General features: G+C 26.5%; 3 protein-coding genes across 3 annotated transcripts in view; 1 reads left to right on the top strand and 2 right to left on the bottom strand.

Moving 5' to 3' along the window:
* Positions 1 to 1,065: 1,065 nt before the first annotated feature.
* Positions 1,066 to 2,552, bottom strand: LOC113370944 (protein AMN1 homolog). Its single transcript, XM_026611613.1, has 5 exons — positions 2,524 to 2,552; positions 1,894 to 2,168; positions 1,611 to 1,822; positions 1,379 to 1,541; positions 1,066 to 1,237 (listed from the first exon to the last, which is right to left on the bottom strand). Exons 1-5 carry the CDS (start codon positions 2,550 to 2,552, stop codon positions 1,152 to 1,154), a joined length of 765 nt encoding a protein of 254 aa, XP_026467398.1. The 3' UTR covers positions 1,066 to 1,151.
* Positions 2,553 to 2,747: 195 nt separating this feature from the next.
* LOC113370580 (mitochondrial import inner membrane translocase subunit Tim8-like) lies at positions 2,748 to 5,146 on the top strand. The gene is made up of 2 exons (XM_026611269.1): positions 2,748 to 2,961; positions 4,796 to 5,146. Exons 1-2 carry the CDS (start codon positions 2,854 to 2,856, stop codon positions 4,967 to 4,969), a joined length of 282 nt encoding a protein of 93 aa, XP_026467054.1. The 5' UTR covers positions 2,748 to 2,853; the 3' UTR covers positions 4,970 to 5,146.
* A 1,392-nt stretch (positions 5,147 to 6,538) lies between these two features.
* LOC113370943 (LIRP-like) overlaps positions 6,539 to 14,423 on the bottom strand; it is a 39,125-nt gene continuing 31,240 nt past the window's right edge. Inside the window, exons 2-4 of the mRNA XM_026611611.1 lie at positions 8,962 to 9,004; positions 8,649 to 8,853; positions 6,539 to 6,759 (exon numbers count right to left, since the gene is read on the bottom strand). Coding sequence (XP_026467396.1) covers positions 6,539 to 6,759; positions 8,649 to 8,853; positions 8,962 to 9,004 — 469 coding nt within the window. The remainder of the gene's footprint in view (positions 6,760 to 8,648; positions 8,854 to 8,961; positions 9,005 to 14,423) is intronic.

Genomic DNA, 14,423 nt, shown 5'->3' with positions numbered 1-14,423 from the left:
GAGTTGCGAGAACAGGCTAAGTTAGAATTAGAAGAGTGGTACAAACATCATGAAGAACAATCAAGAAAACCAAGTCTACAAACAGGTAAGCATAATATTATTTAAATACGCTGAATATTCATGACAATTAATTAATTTATTATATATTTTTATGCTCGCTCAGAGAATCTGCCAAGTAATTTTCTTTCATCACACACTTTTGTTTGAGTATGGTCAAGCGTTTACAAGATATTTTTGTAGAAGCATGAATTGTTTTTTAAATTTTATTAATTCATATAGTAATAATATTTATATGTTCACTTCGATAGTTATAGCTACCAAATTAAAATGCGTTTATCTAGAGTAGTAAAATATTTAAATATGGTCACATTTTTTTTTAAGTTTAGAATACTGTATCTGTCTTTTATATATCAGTATTATTTTTTAAGGAGCAGTAGGTTATCTTATGAGTTGATAATTTTATGACTATTGTTTTTTTTTTATTGCTTAGATTTATAATTATTTTATGCATAAAGAAACAATATCTAAATTATATTAGGATTAGTGTGTGATAGTTAAAAAAAATCTGAATTATTCATATGTGCTGCATGTTTTTCATATAAATTATTTATATAAGTTATTAATGCATACTGATAATTTAGAAATGCCGAAAAACAGTTTGTTGCTGAAACTGATGAAATTGAGCCTGGCACAGAGTGGGAGAGAATTGCAAAGCTTTGCGACTTTAATCCTAAATCTACAAAAACTAATAAGGATGTTTCAAGAATGCGTTCTATTATATTACAATTAAAACAATCTCCATTAACTGCTAAGAAAGCTTAATCATATATTTAAATGAAGTAGTCTAGTTATAATGTTTGTTAAGCACACTAATCTATATCTATATTATCCTGAGATATAAAATTATATATTTTTATTTTAATTTGTTATTTTCAGTACATCATTTTCTTATTTTAAATCATTCCTTATATTTCGTATAAATACGTATAAATTATGTAAAAAATTCTACCAATAAAAAAATATTGTTAACAAAAGTTCTATAATAAATAATATGGACCTCTACCATTTGTTAAATAACTTAAGTATAAATTCTATGAAAACTAAATCTTCATAATTGTCTCCTAACAATAAAAATAAATATTTCAATCAAATTAGAATAATGGTGGTTTGTCAAAATTAATTGTCCAAGATATTTGCTTCATTGGTGTTTTCCACACTCGGAATGAAGAAGACATATCTGAAATCAAAGAACAACAAAAATCTGTTACTATGAAATTTTACAAATATATTTTCTTCCTTATACAAATCTTTTGAAATTTAGAAAAATTGTGACAATGTTTATATAAGTGTTACTTGAAATAATAAGTTGTTTCCATACCTTTGATATCACAGTCATTGCAAATCAGAGTAGCTAGTGCTGGACAAGTATTTGCAACTATATTTACTCCTACGTCTGTAATTGGGCAGGAACACATTCGTAGTTCACATAATGCTTTACGAATGGGACCGCTTGTTAAATACTTTAAACCGGTATCAGTAACCTACGCAAATTATAATTAGTAAGAGAAAAAGATAGATACAAGTTGACTAAAAATATTTATTGAAATTACTTTAGTTCGTGAAATGTTCAATGAAGCCAATTCTCTCATTAAAGATAAACTTTTCATTCCTTCATCAGTTACATTACAGCCTCCAATATCCAATTCAGCTAATTGGCAGCAATAATCTTTTAAACAATCTAATACTGAGTCGACAAAAACCTCACAGTCAGAAATATATAGAGCCTGTAAGTGTTGTAATTTTGAGAAGCAAGATATGAATCCTGAAAATACATTTTATAACTTAGTATAAATTAGTATTAATATTTATTTCTTTATTATATTTTGCAGTTACCTTCTGAAGTCATCTGATAATTTGCTTTACTAAATGTTATTCTATTCATCAACTTGCATTGTGAAATAATATTCAAGGATTCATCAGTTATTGTTGAACTTGAAAAATTGAGCATTCTTAAACCAGGTTGTATTAAACTTTTCATTACATTATCGTCGTGAATTCCATATTTCAGCTTTGTAACTCGTACTAATATTCTGAACTTTACATATTCTGGTAAATAATCTAGATATTCTACATAGTTGTTTATGTTACGAGTAACAACGTCCAAGCACCTAGAAATATAAATAGAAAGTTTATTTTAATGAAATAGAAATTACAGGAAATAAATTGTTATGAGTAATAGAATATATTATCTTTTCATATTGGATAATAGAACAAGTTTGTAAATGAAGAGGAAAGTTAACATTTCATATTGGTATCCAAGTAGAAATAATAAAATGAGAACTCATAATTACAATATATATTTGACCTATATTCTGTAGTGACTTTTGTGAGTCTTATTAGTTGAATAATAAATATATTAAACCTTTATTGAATAAATTGTTTTTTACCCTTTTTTTGGTAAATTACTCCTACCTACCTCCCACATATAATTTCAATGAAGTATAATATTAACAAATAACTTACATTTCAAAAAGTTTCTTGCATTGATTCATTGCTTTTAATAATGTCGTTAAAAATCTTTATATATAGTCAACTATCAATTTTTATATTGTTTGGTATAATATAAATATCATTATATATTTTGTTTACAAACAACCATGTTTTGTTTCCAAGGGGGTTCTTATTAGAAATGTCATGGAACATTTTCTTCCGTTATGTTGGCCATTCTTAACCTCTTTTAACATTGTCAAACACACGCACACACTCGTGTGAGGAATAGAATCGAAAAATCATTTAGCAAAATTGTTTAAGTTAAAAATTTATTAAAAATAAAGTAACAAAGAAATATTTACAATGTCTGATTTATACAGTTCCGATTTAGGCAGTGGTACAAAGGCGAACGAATCTGAATTGCAAGATTTCTTGATGATGGAGAAACAAAAAGCCCAATTCAATGCACAGGTTAGAATTTTTTAGTTTTGATGTTATGCAATTTTGGAATCATTTTCATCATAGTAATAGTAATAGTTGTAATAAAGCTTGTTACAGTTAGTTTATTTAGCTTTTTTGTGTATATGCTCTTGATTTTATATGCTTATTATTTAATCTTTAATTACAAGCATGCAAACATGATCTAATGCCAAAAGTTTTTGCCGGTTTATTTTTTCATGTTTATTAACGCTTAATAAATGTATTTTACACAAAGAAGTAGGCTTCTTACAATTGATTTTGGTGTACCTAAAAACTTTACTGCATTATTGTAACAATTATCTTGAGATTTGCTAATTAGATGCAAAATAAGATATTTAGTTAAATTTTTGTAAAATTGTCATAGCCAGATTTGTGAAGAAGTATGTTGCTTATGTTGTCGATGCATATATATTGCTTTTTTCCGTTGCTCGAGAAGTATCTTAGTTTTCAATTGCATTATCACAGCAAATTTAGCAGATGCCAAATAAGAATTATACAAAAGATATTGATACATTTTTGTATAAGTGTCTTTCTTCTAATTTTGCTACTATTATCTTACTTAATTCAGAAGATGCAAAATAGGATCTATAAAAGAAATATATTTAATTTTTTGTAAAAGTGTCTTAGTCAGATTTGTGTAGAAGTATGTTGCTTATGTTGTATGCACTTATGTTGCTTGAGAAGTATCTGAGAACTTCTTTGCATTATTTTAGCATTAATTATCGTGATTTAGAAGGTACAAGCTACTAACTTATCAAAACCCATCATAGAAGTTTTGTAAATGTATGCTTATCAGAGTAATTTGTAGCTAAGTATGTAGCTTACATCTGCTTTTATTGCTTGTTAAGCATTTGGTAGTTAAATTGCATTTATTTATTTTTTTATTTATATAATGCCCATGGTACTAATGCAATTGAAATACATTCTGCAGTGTGTAAAGTACAAACTAATGGCAAAAAATAAGTAAAATTATTGCTTACACAATTTATAGATCACACCTGATACACCCTAAATACAAGAAATACACAATTTACTACATATATACACATTTAATACTGCAAATATATGAAACTTAAAATAACGAATCAGTATTTGCAACAGATTCAGTTACGAATAATTTTCTTGGCTTTAATTACAGTTATGTTCATTAGCTGTCTTAATATATCTATCTCAGAAACGAGTTCATTCATTATCTTGTCCTTACTTGTTTTTACTTCGATAACTTTGTTTTCACAAGATGTGTATCAATAGTTTTTCTATTATGTGATTTCACATTACTTACAACAAAACTAAAAAGCTCCAAAAGCTCAGGCAAATTTAAAACTCCTTTCACAAAACTTACTTCATAGCCGAAGCTGAGATTTTTTTTTCTGTCCTTAAGAAGATTATTATAGCAATATTTATTTTACAATGTGCAAAATTATTAATCAATCATAAATCTACATTTAATTTTATACAATTATTTTATAGCTCTAAATGTTTATTTATCAAATTTATTCATTTAATTCACCTCTAAATGATTAAAATGAATAAAAATCTAAGTTAACAAAGTAATGTTTGAGAAAGTGTTTACAGTTTAGTGAATATTTTTACTTGTTCGTTGCATTGGGTTTTTTTGGAGGAGAAATTTCATTACCAATTAATACGGTGACCAGAAATTACACATTTTTTGTTTTCCATCCATTATAAACACTTTTCACGTAAGTTAATTACACAACAGTTTATCACACAACTTTCTTTACACAAAGTTGATAAAATCATCAAGTATCATCTTGTATTATATACAGTTATGCAGAAAATATTTTCATATAATGATCTATTTCAGATCCACGAATTCAATGATTTTTGTTGGGAAAAGTGCATGGATAAACCAGGAAATAAATTAGACAGCAAAACTGAAACTTGTATGAACAATTGTGTAGAGCGTTTTATCGATGTTTCACTGTTGATCACAAATAGATTTGCACAACTTCTACAGAAATCTGGCGGTGGACTATAATTTGTTAAAGATGGATTGTATTATTTAGAGACTTTAGTGTAAATATAATTTTTATATAAAAGAGTTCTTTCTCTTGTTTATTTGCTAGTTGTGTAGCCATAATGCAGGAAAGTTTTTGGATTTAAAACTGATTGCAGATGATATAGGAAAATTTTGCAAATATTATCAGAACTAAAATGAAACAAAGCATATATCATATGTAATTACTGTATTTAAAATAAATACAATTTATAGTTTATAATATTGACATTGATAGTCATCTTTTTTTTTCTTTGAGATCCATTCATGTGTTCACATTGCGAAATTCGTGGCTTTTGAAAGTTAATTTTAGCTTGTTTTCTAATGCAATTTAATAATAAGTTTGTAAATAAATTAATGATTACAATACTTAAGACTTAAACCTAATTAAATTAAACATTATTCTAATGACAATCTGTAAAATATGTTTCTAACAAGAATTATCACAAATGTATAAAACTTGTAAATCAGTTGTATACAGATTTGACTTAATATGCGCCATAAAATTATTTTATAAGGTAAATTACATGGAAAAGACAAACACAAATTTGTTAAAAATATTTTTTCTTTTACATGTAATCTACTTTATTATTTCATAACATAGAAAAATAACTAATATATCTTACACACAAATTTTAATCTTTGCAGTAACTCTTCTTGAATATTGAAAATAATTTAACATACTGCAGATGCACTCGTTTAAACAACATAAGCATATTGTGGCAAATAACTATCTCCGAATATTACTTTAGGAATATTTTTCTAGCAATTAAAGTCATTATCGTCATACACAAACATTAAATTATACGATTTCGCCAACTTATAAACAAGCTCTTGAATTTTATTAGTTTAATTATAATTAAATAACGTTATTTAAAAAATTATGGTATATGCATTCAATAATAAGTTATTGACTAAATACAATCATCAAATCATTTATCACAGCCTTTTATCTTCTCAAATAAACTTATTAACGAATAAATTAAAATTATACTATATTATCTAAACTACACTAATATGTTTAGAATTGGCAGCTTTTTGTTTAATAGAATCTAAATGAATTAAATATTTGTAATATTATAATGCAAATTTAACTTATCAAGTAATTATACCAAAGTTTTTAATACTTATTCAATCCAAGTATAGTATACAAGTAACAGAATTAAAAATATTAAGAAAATACCACATTTTGCCTTCTCTGCTACATGAATTTCTGAATTATTGAATACATATACCGCGTCACCATATGTATATTTATAACACTATTTTAACTTAATACGAAAATATCCAATCACTAGTCCAAAATCTTTGTTGAAAAGCTTTTCGAAAACTTAAAACATGAAAGCAGATTTCTCGTATGATCACATAAACCCGATATAAGTCCAATCTGAACGAAAATAATTTTAATACGCCACTATTCAGCAATGATTCAGCGTTCGCAATAGAAATTCAGTCCAAAACGCTTCCTCTTTTTTAATTTCTGCTGTTTTTTTATTTGTGTATTTTCAAGTCGTGTACATTGTGGAGCAAGTTTCTTGATTTTTCGGGTTTTTAGTTTGAATAAGGATAGTAATTCGACGGTCTATCTGTCGGTGGTGCGCAATACGATCTCAGTTCATTGTATGTGCATGATTTTTCGCAGCATTCGTTCGTAATACCGCGAACTGTCCTCCTGAACTTGAGGCGCATCGCGTTCGAACGCGAACGGAACGGGAACGTCGGCTCGTCGAGTTGCTGCTCGAAACTCAGGTAATCGTCGCTGTTGAAGCGATCTGGAAGAAAGGATACAAATTATTAGAAATTTAGATTTGTATTAATACTATTCACTTGATACATCAAAAGTTCATAACAAAGAGACGGTGTCCAATATTGTTCACTTTATTGTATTTAATCATTCTGAATGCAATTTGGAAGAAAAGATAAGAATTATTAGAAATTTTGATTTCTATTAATGTTATTCACTTGATACATCAAAAGTTCATAATGAAACCAATGTGTTCACTTCATTGTTATTTGAACCAATGAGAACCGTAAATATTTCATTTGTCATTCTCAATGCAATTTGGCAAATGTAGAAATGAAATTTTCGTATTTTTTCAATGAGAGTCTCCTCAAAGTACAGATTTTACTTTTGATGAAATAGTATTTTTAACGCAAAAATTGATTTATTATCTTCATTTCCAAACACGTTGCAGTAAAAAGGCTATTTTCACTTTTATTTGTCTTTTTAACTAAAATGTGTCAGAAAACACTTTATATGCTGTTAACTGCGTTTTTCGTACAAGATTTAAGAAAATAAAAATTTTCGAGTGTGAATATTTCACTTTTTTTTAGTGAAAAAAAATATATAAAAAGCCACACAAAATTTTGAAGACGACCTATGTGTATTTTTTTCCACATTTGATAGGGTTCACATTAGATCTTAAATCATTCATAGTTGACCTTTAGAATATTTTAGGTGTATTTGGGCAAATGCAAAAAAAACAATTTTCACATTATTGGTCTTCTCACTGGAAGGCGTGCTAAAGTTCTACTTTCATTTGCATGCATTTTTTATGTATCTTTTTTGTACACGTTTGAAAAAATACTGTTTTGATAGTGAAAAGTGAACAATTATCTTCATCATTTTTCAAACATATTTTCACAGAATTTCCTATTAAATTTTTACAGAAATTTTCTTGATTTTTTCCTTTTTATTTTCTTCTAATTATACAAATTGGAGTGATAAAAAAGATAATAGAAAAATATACAACTTAATGATCTTATTTGAGATTTATAGCAAAACTGAAATTAACGTTCATTTTACATTCGAAAAAAGATTACCGAAAGCAATGGTTTTCAAAAATCTATTGTTTACACACAATGTTCAGAAAAAAAATTCTTAATGAATAGTCATTACTACTATCCAAAACCCGTTTCTGTAAAAAGTAATTTTTCATATTTTTGTACTTTTCAAAGGAAAGAAAACCGAAAGTATTTGTTTTACTTGTTAACATTTTCAAATGTAGTTTCAATTTCAAGGAGCGATTACTGTTTTGTTAATTACCTAGAAATCTTTGCGATAGAACAAAAAGCTGTACAAATTTTACAGAATCGTATACCAGGATTAATTTTTTTGCATATCTTGGAACCTGTGACTTTTATTAATATAATAATGAAATTCCAGCCCGTGTTCAATTTATTAATCGAGATTCTACACAAATGTACCAAAATTCAACTAACATTCACGCAAAATTCTATAACAATTCTGTTATAGAATTTAATCTAATAAATAAATATTTTTTCAATTAATCGGAACAATATTTGAATTCAAGCCAAGTTATAAAAAAATAGAAAAGTAAATTCAAACTATATAATATTTTATAGCACTGAAGAGAATCAGAAACTAAAAAAAAATTGTGAGCTTCGTTCTCAATACCAATTTTGAGATTAAATTGAAAGTCATGAGCTTTAGAAACATAGTAATGAGCTATTTTCTAAAATACCTTTGAGATGTTAAAATTCACGTAAATCGCAATATTTTATTGACCTATAAGACTATGGTGAATTTACGTGACTTCATGAAGGTTTTTCCAATGACAAGTTTCTATTGATTTTAATTAATTTTTTTATTCCCAATTGTTAGTCGTTTGTATGAATTTTATTAATTTGTGACACTTACCATCTTCAGGACGACCACTTTTCTTATTCATATGGCCATTGTAATTTCCTTCGCAAACAATCGATAATGTATCTGCTAATATACGACCACAGAATTTCTTGGGCATACTCCTCAAATTGTAATTGTAATGTTCCGTGTCTGCTCGCACCTGAGTTGCCACCATAACCAACATGCATCCAGCAAAAAGAGTTGTAGGTTTTAGCATCTGAAATAAAAAAATACATATTAGAAATAATATATTACAAAATATAGATTTAAAGTATGTTTACAAGTGAAAATAGTCTGAATTTTCAATAATAAAAATATATCAAACATTGATAGGCCAACCGTCGGGTTGTCTTCTAAGAAGCGCAATGCTGGAAAAGAAGGTTTATAACAAAAGCTCATAGAAGTTTTAAATGTTGAGATATGTTTCAACAAAACAAATATAACTACATATGATGATTCACAAGTTGAATTTCTATTTGAATTCCCGGGCGAATAAAATTGTCGTTTGAATTTTGTTTCATTTTAAATTTTGAATATTTTTTTGTATAGATGTTCTATCTTTCTGTTACTATTTCAAATGAACAATTCATTGTCTTTATTTCTTATCGATTTTGTTATTTCTTTTCTATTTTATTCTTGTTAATGAAAGTTTGATTTAAATGTTGTATGAATAAGATGAGCAGGTAATTTGAACATATCATCAGAAAAACGATTTTTAGTAAAAACTATTTTCTACACCAGTAGTTAAATATTACATAAATGCTTCATTTAGTTATCGCCTTCCTGAATCTGCTGTATTATTTAACCAATATGATTTACAAAAAATCCCAAGTGTACAGTAATAAGTGTGAAATTCTAAATTTTCAAGACAACTACGATATCTTCACAAACGTCCTTGTTTGTGCAAAACAATACAATAACAAAAACAGAATAATTCTTGTATCAGTTAATTAATGTGTTTCAATTGCTTGGTTGTTATTAATATTAATCATAATATTTGTTGCATCGAATGTAAATATTCGTTTTATATATTCTTGTCGGAATTAGGTCAACCTGAATAATATTCAGGACCTTGAGGTCAATAAAATTGACCCTTGTGACTTCAAAATAAAAATCGACGAAAACAAGAGTGCGTATAGTAAAAAAAACAAGTGTATAATATAAAAACTATATTAGATGCTTATATTAGAAATCATTTGTAGTTGAATGCATATTGAACATCACATTGTGTCCAAAAATTAAATTTGGGTGCTTTATTTTTACTTAGCCGGTAATACGTTTTTAGAGATAATAATTAGAGCTTCGCAACATTTTAAATGTAATTAAATAATGTATAATTGTTTGTAAACAAAATACAAGATAATTACAAATCAAAATATTTTAATTAGCAATATATCAAGTATTTTTCTCACCGTACTATTATCTAAGTGCGCATGCCATTTTACTACATTGTCATTAATGTATACAATTTGAAATTGTTTTTTATAAATTTAAGAATATACAAACTGAGCGAGCTTTTCATAATTTATGAAATTTTGCAAATCAGGAAATATTAAATTGGATGGTTTTGGAAATGTTTCATGTTGATAGGTTCATCTACATGCATCTAATTAGAAATAAATAAGTTTCTGAATTTAAAGATATTAATTTCAAAATTTCATACGCTAGTTCATGTATATTGCTTTTAAATTTAAGAAATGTAACCTGTCATTAATACTTCCTAGACCAGTAGAAATATAAATTGCAATTTAAATTTTGTCAGTTCAAATTATGTATTATTTGAATATTTCATAATGAAACTCTTGGCATATAAATTTAACCCTTTCCACTCGGATGCCGCAGTTCCGGTGGCAAAGTTCATATAAATTTCGGAATTTGCGAGTGGAAAAGGTTAAATTTTATACATAAGTTCATCAATATTGATTTCTAATTTAAAAAACCGTAATTTTGCTTTGAATTTATTGGGCTAGTACATTATTTAAATTGCAATCAAAATTTCATCAAGTAATAAATTATATTTGCAAAATATACTTTGTATATATCAAATATAAAACTAGGGTACTCATAGAATAAATATGAAGAATGCATTTCAATTTTCTTGTATTTTAGAATAGTTAATCGCAACTTAAGTGAAAATGTGATTTGGCATGTATACAGTAAATTGTTGCAAAACGTTATTTAATTTAAGTACTTACTGATCAATGTTGAAGAAAATTAAATTTAAGTATTTACATTGATAAGTACTCAAGATTAAGTGTTTTTGCAAAAAATATTCAAAAACATGCTACCTTACTTTCCCACCTATATTGCGATTAACTATTTTAATACAAAATAAAATTGAAATATAGTTTTTATATTTATTCTATGTGTACTCTAATATTATTTTAAATATTTTGCAATACACTGAGCAACGATTTTTAAATGCACAGAGATCCATACTAAATTCAAAAATTCTATACTCTTCATACAAGTAGAAAATATTAATATTTTTAAAATAATCACGTATTGTTATTATTGGAATATTGTCAATATTATAACGAATGGAAAAACAACTATTTTTCCAACATGTCACTATATAGAATACAATGTCTCTTTAAGGGTGACAATTATAAATTTCTCAAATTTACTAAATGTTTCTGGATAGTTGTAAATAAAATAGAGAATAAAAAAAATCGTAATGGTATTATACGACTTTAAAACACTTTAACAACAAAAAATGTCCTTAATGTTAATTAAAATTTAAAAATAATTAAATATAGTTATTTAAACTTTAAACAAAATAATGTCAATAAATCATACCATTTTGAATAAGATCTAGTCCTCGTTCTCTGAGACGTTTACAAATCCTTTTTTATAACAAGGATCGTTTGTGGGCATATAAAACTTATTATTGCTGCACCCTGTCTCGTCCTGCTCCTTCAGTTCTCCATGTTGAGAACAACTCACAACAATCACGGATTCCGAACACATTCGATTAACAAAAGTTTGGTGTTTAAGTTTAAAATTCAACTTTTAAATAATAAATTAATAAAGCACTGGAAAGTCTGATTTTTTAGACGAATTCGATCTATTCACAGTATATTATTAAGTACTCGGAAGAATAAGGATTTTTAAGTTGTAAACTGTTAATGGTAGAAGTGGATCCGAACTATTGCACTGTTATGAACGGACTGAAATTTAGAGTGGATCTCTATCGCCTTATATACGCGTGGTAACTTACGCATGGGAACTAAAGTCGCCTCTTCTCTTACTTTGTAAATATTTGTATATATATATATATATATATATATATATATATTTGTAATATGCATTTATATTGCATATATTTTTATGTTCAGAAGTTTTTAAAACTGAGACAAATGATGAGTCGAATCATAGTCCCGAAACTTTAAACTAAAATAGTTTAATGAAATAGTGCAAAAAAGTTTCAAACGGTCACGATTTCAAATTTAACTTATTTATTACAAAAATCTATAAATTCAATTTTATAGGACTTGACTTTAAGTACAAAATTTAAATTATCTTTATATTCCTAAATATTTCGGTACACAATTTTATCATCAGCATGTCTAAAATTTTAAACCTAAAAGAAAAGCGCGAAATTGTAGATCAAATGACGTAAAATTACATGTCGAAACTAGTTGGTATTGGTATTTTACCTTGAGGCAAGTTACATGAACTTCCCGATATGTGTAAATAATCGACTTAATCATAAAAAATAAATTAATTTATGAGTGATTAAAAGTATACCGAGTGGATTTATTACACATAATTGAAAACGAACGAACACGTTAACTTTGGGAGTATTCTCTAAGAGCAAATTTTCAAAAATCAATAATATTTATAATTGAACCAATTTCCGTAGAACTTTAATGCTTTAGTATGTTCATTAAGACCAAGTACTCTATCGTTATGCCAAGTAAATCGTCTAATTTTAATTTTAACAAACATCAAATAAACTACTAATTTTCTCAAAATTGATGAATTTTTAAACTTAAACTACTTGTCGTAAGGCTATAATATTTCAGTAAGTTCTATAAGGCCATGATATATATCGCCAAAAAAATTCAATAAAAACCGACTTAAATATTTTTTCAACAGTTAATTACAAGAAAACGGCTTGGTAGATTTTACCTAAAACTAATCAGCATCATTCCCAACTAATATCTTTCGAACAGTTTTTGATTTTTTTAATTCGATTCGGTAGTATAAGCTTAAATGTGGACGAAAAGTTCAACCCTTTTTTCAAATTACAAAAAGAAACGGCTAGGCAGATCGTCGCACAAAACTGACGAACGATAGTCCTCATTGAGATACATCAAATGGCTTTTAAACTTCTGAAATCGGTTCAGGCGTTTTTGAGGAAACATCGATCAAAGGTCTAGTTTTGACAAATGCTAAAAAAACGATACTAATTTTTGCAAACTTTAACGAATTTTTAAAATTAAACAGCCGTAATATTTTAGTGTGATCTATAAGACTATGAGACAGAACATAAAAATCACTAATTGCAAGCTTCGTTTTACAATTATGATACTAAGAAATATATATGTTAGTGGTCAAAGTTTACAAATTGTTCTGTAATACATGAAAAAGCTTTCGTAATAAATATTTGTACAAAATTCTCACGTAAACGAGTTCGCACGTATTTATCTGAATTTTTTCGAACTGACGTAAACATACTTATATTCATCTCTATCGCTTTATTTGGTTCTGAAGAATAAATCTCACAGGCTAAAGTTTACATAATTTCATTCTGATCCACTTATCAAAATTGATGAATGAACAGCTACGTTTGCAGTATATGTAGTTTGTGTTAGTAAACTTAATTTTTTCTTACAAATTTTCTATTTTCGTAGCATGCGCTATTTATAATTAAAACATCTAATGCGAGTTGTAATTTGAGGACGAAAACAATTCTAAGGCGGTGAAAGCTTGTTTTATTTTCATCGAGATATTATTGTAGAATTCGTTTTTAGTGCAAATCAGTCGGGCGACAAAGATAATTATAGCATGTAATTTGAAAGGTTTGGAGATATATTAATAAATTGTTCAAAAGTTTTGAAACTTTCTTTTTTTTATTTTATTTTCATTCTGCAATCTATAAAAATAATTAAATTTAGCAGAGAATACTGACAAGTGTTTACAATTGGTTGTTTACAAATTAGTACATACGCCCAGTGGTGTATCTACTATAGTTAATATATAAAAAAGAAAAAACTAAAGACAAATATAGAGAAAAAAATATATTTATATTCAGATAAAACAATAAAATACGAAAAGATAATGATGGAAGTGTACTGTTATTTAAACTGTAATAAATATTTTGAAAAACTGAACAAAGATTAGTAACAACAATACATAGTTATAAATACAATACGGTAAACTTAGAAGAGATTATTACCTGTGAATGTTTTTTTTAAAAATAGGATTTATTAATAGATGTTTGGATTACGTTTTACCTAAATATTATTTTATTTTTCATGATTCTGTGGATTTTTTTCATTAAAAATAAACTTTGTAAAATGTATAAAACTCTATTAAATTTAAAAGTCTGATGCAGAATGTTAAATGATATCACTCTATTTTTTTATTTTTATGTAGTGATTTTAAATACTACATATACTATATAAAGTTATAACGCATTTAATATAATTAAAAAAATATTAAAATTTTAGTTCCAAGGGATTTTCATTATTTTGTTACTAAAAATTTAATCTAAGTTTTATGTTTTTAAAAAATCGAGTATAATGAGCACCATCCTGATTAGCTAATTTTATGTTTTTT

This window comes from Ctenocephalides felis, unplaced genomic scaffold (assembly GCF_003426905.1).
Source record: "Ctenocephalides felis isolate EL2017-DRISC unplaced genomic scaffold, ASM342690v1 CF-g0.4_SCAFFOLD_01492, whole genome shotgun sequence".
NCBI classification, from domain to species: domain Eukaryota; kingdom Metazoa; phylum Arthropoda; class Insecta; order Siphonaptera; family Pulicidae; genus Ctenocephalides; species Ctenocephalides felis.
The sequence above is the reverse complement of the archived record's forward strand: the minus strand, read 5'-3'. Positions and strand labels throughout refer to the sequence as shown.

Coding starts and splice junctions, on each gene's coding strand:
- LOC113370944 (XM_026611613.1), bottom strand. CDS start 2,552: ATGAATCAATGCAAGAAACTTTTTGAAAT. Junction 2,169..2,523: donor TGCAAGAAACTTTTTGAAAT/GTAAGTTATTTG, acceptor TTATATTTCTAG/GTGCTTGGACGTTGTTACTC. Junction 1,823..1,893: donor TTATCAGATGACTTCAGAAG/GTAACTGCAAAA, acceptor ATGTATTTTCAG/GATTCATATCTTGCTTCTCA.
- LOC113370580 (XM_026611269.1), top strand. CDS start 2,854: ATGTCTGATTTATACAGTTCCGATTTAGGCAGTGGTACAAAGGCGAAC. Junction 2,962..4,795: donor AAGCCCAATTCAATGCACAG/GTTAGAATTTTT, acceptor GATCTATTTCAG/ATCCACGAATTCAATGATTT.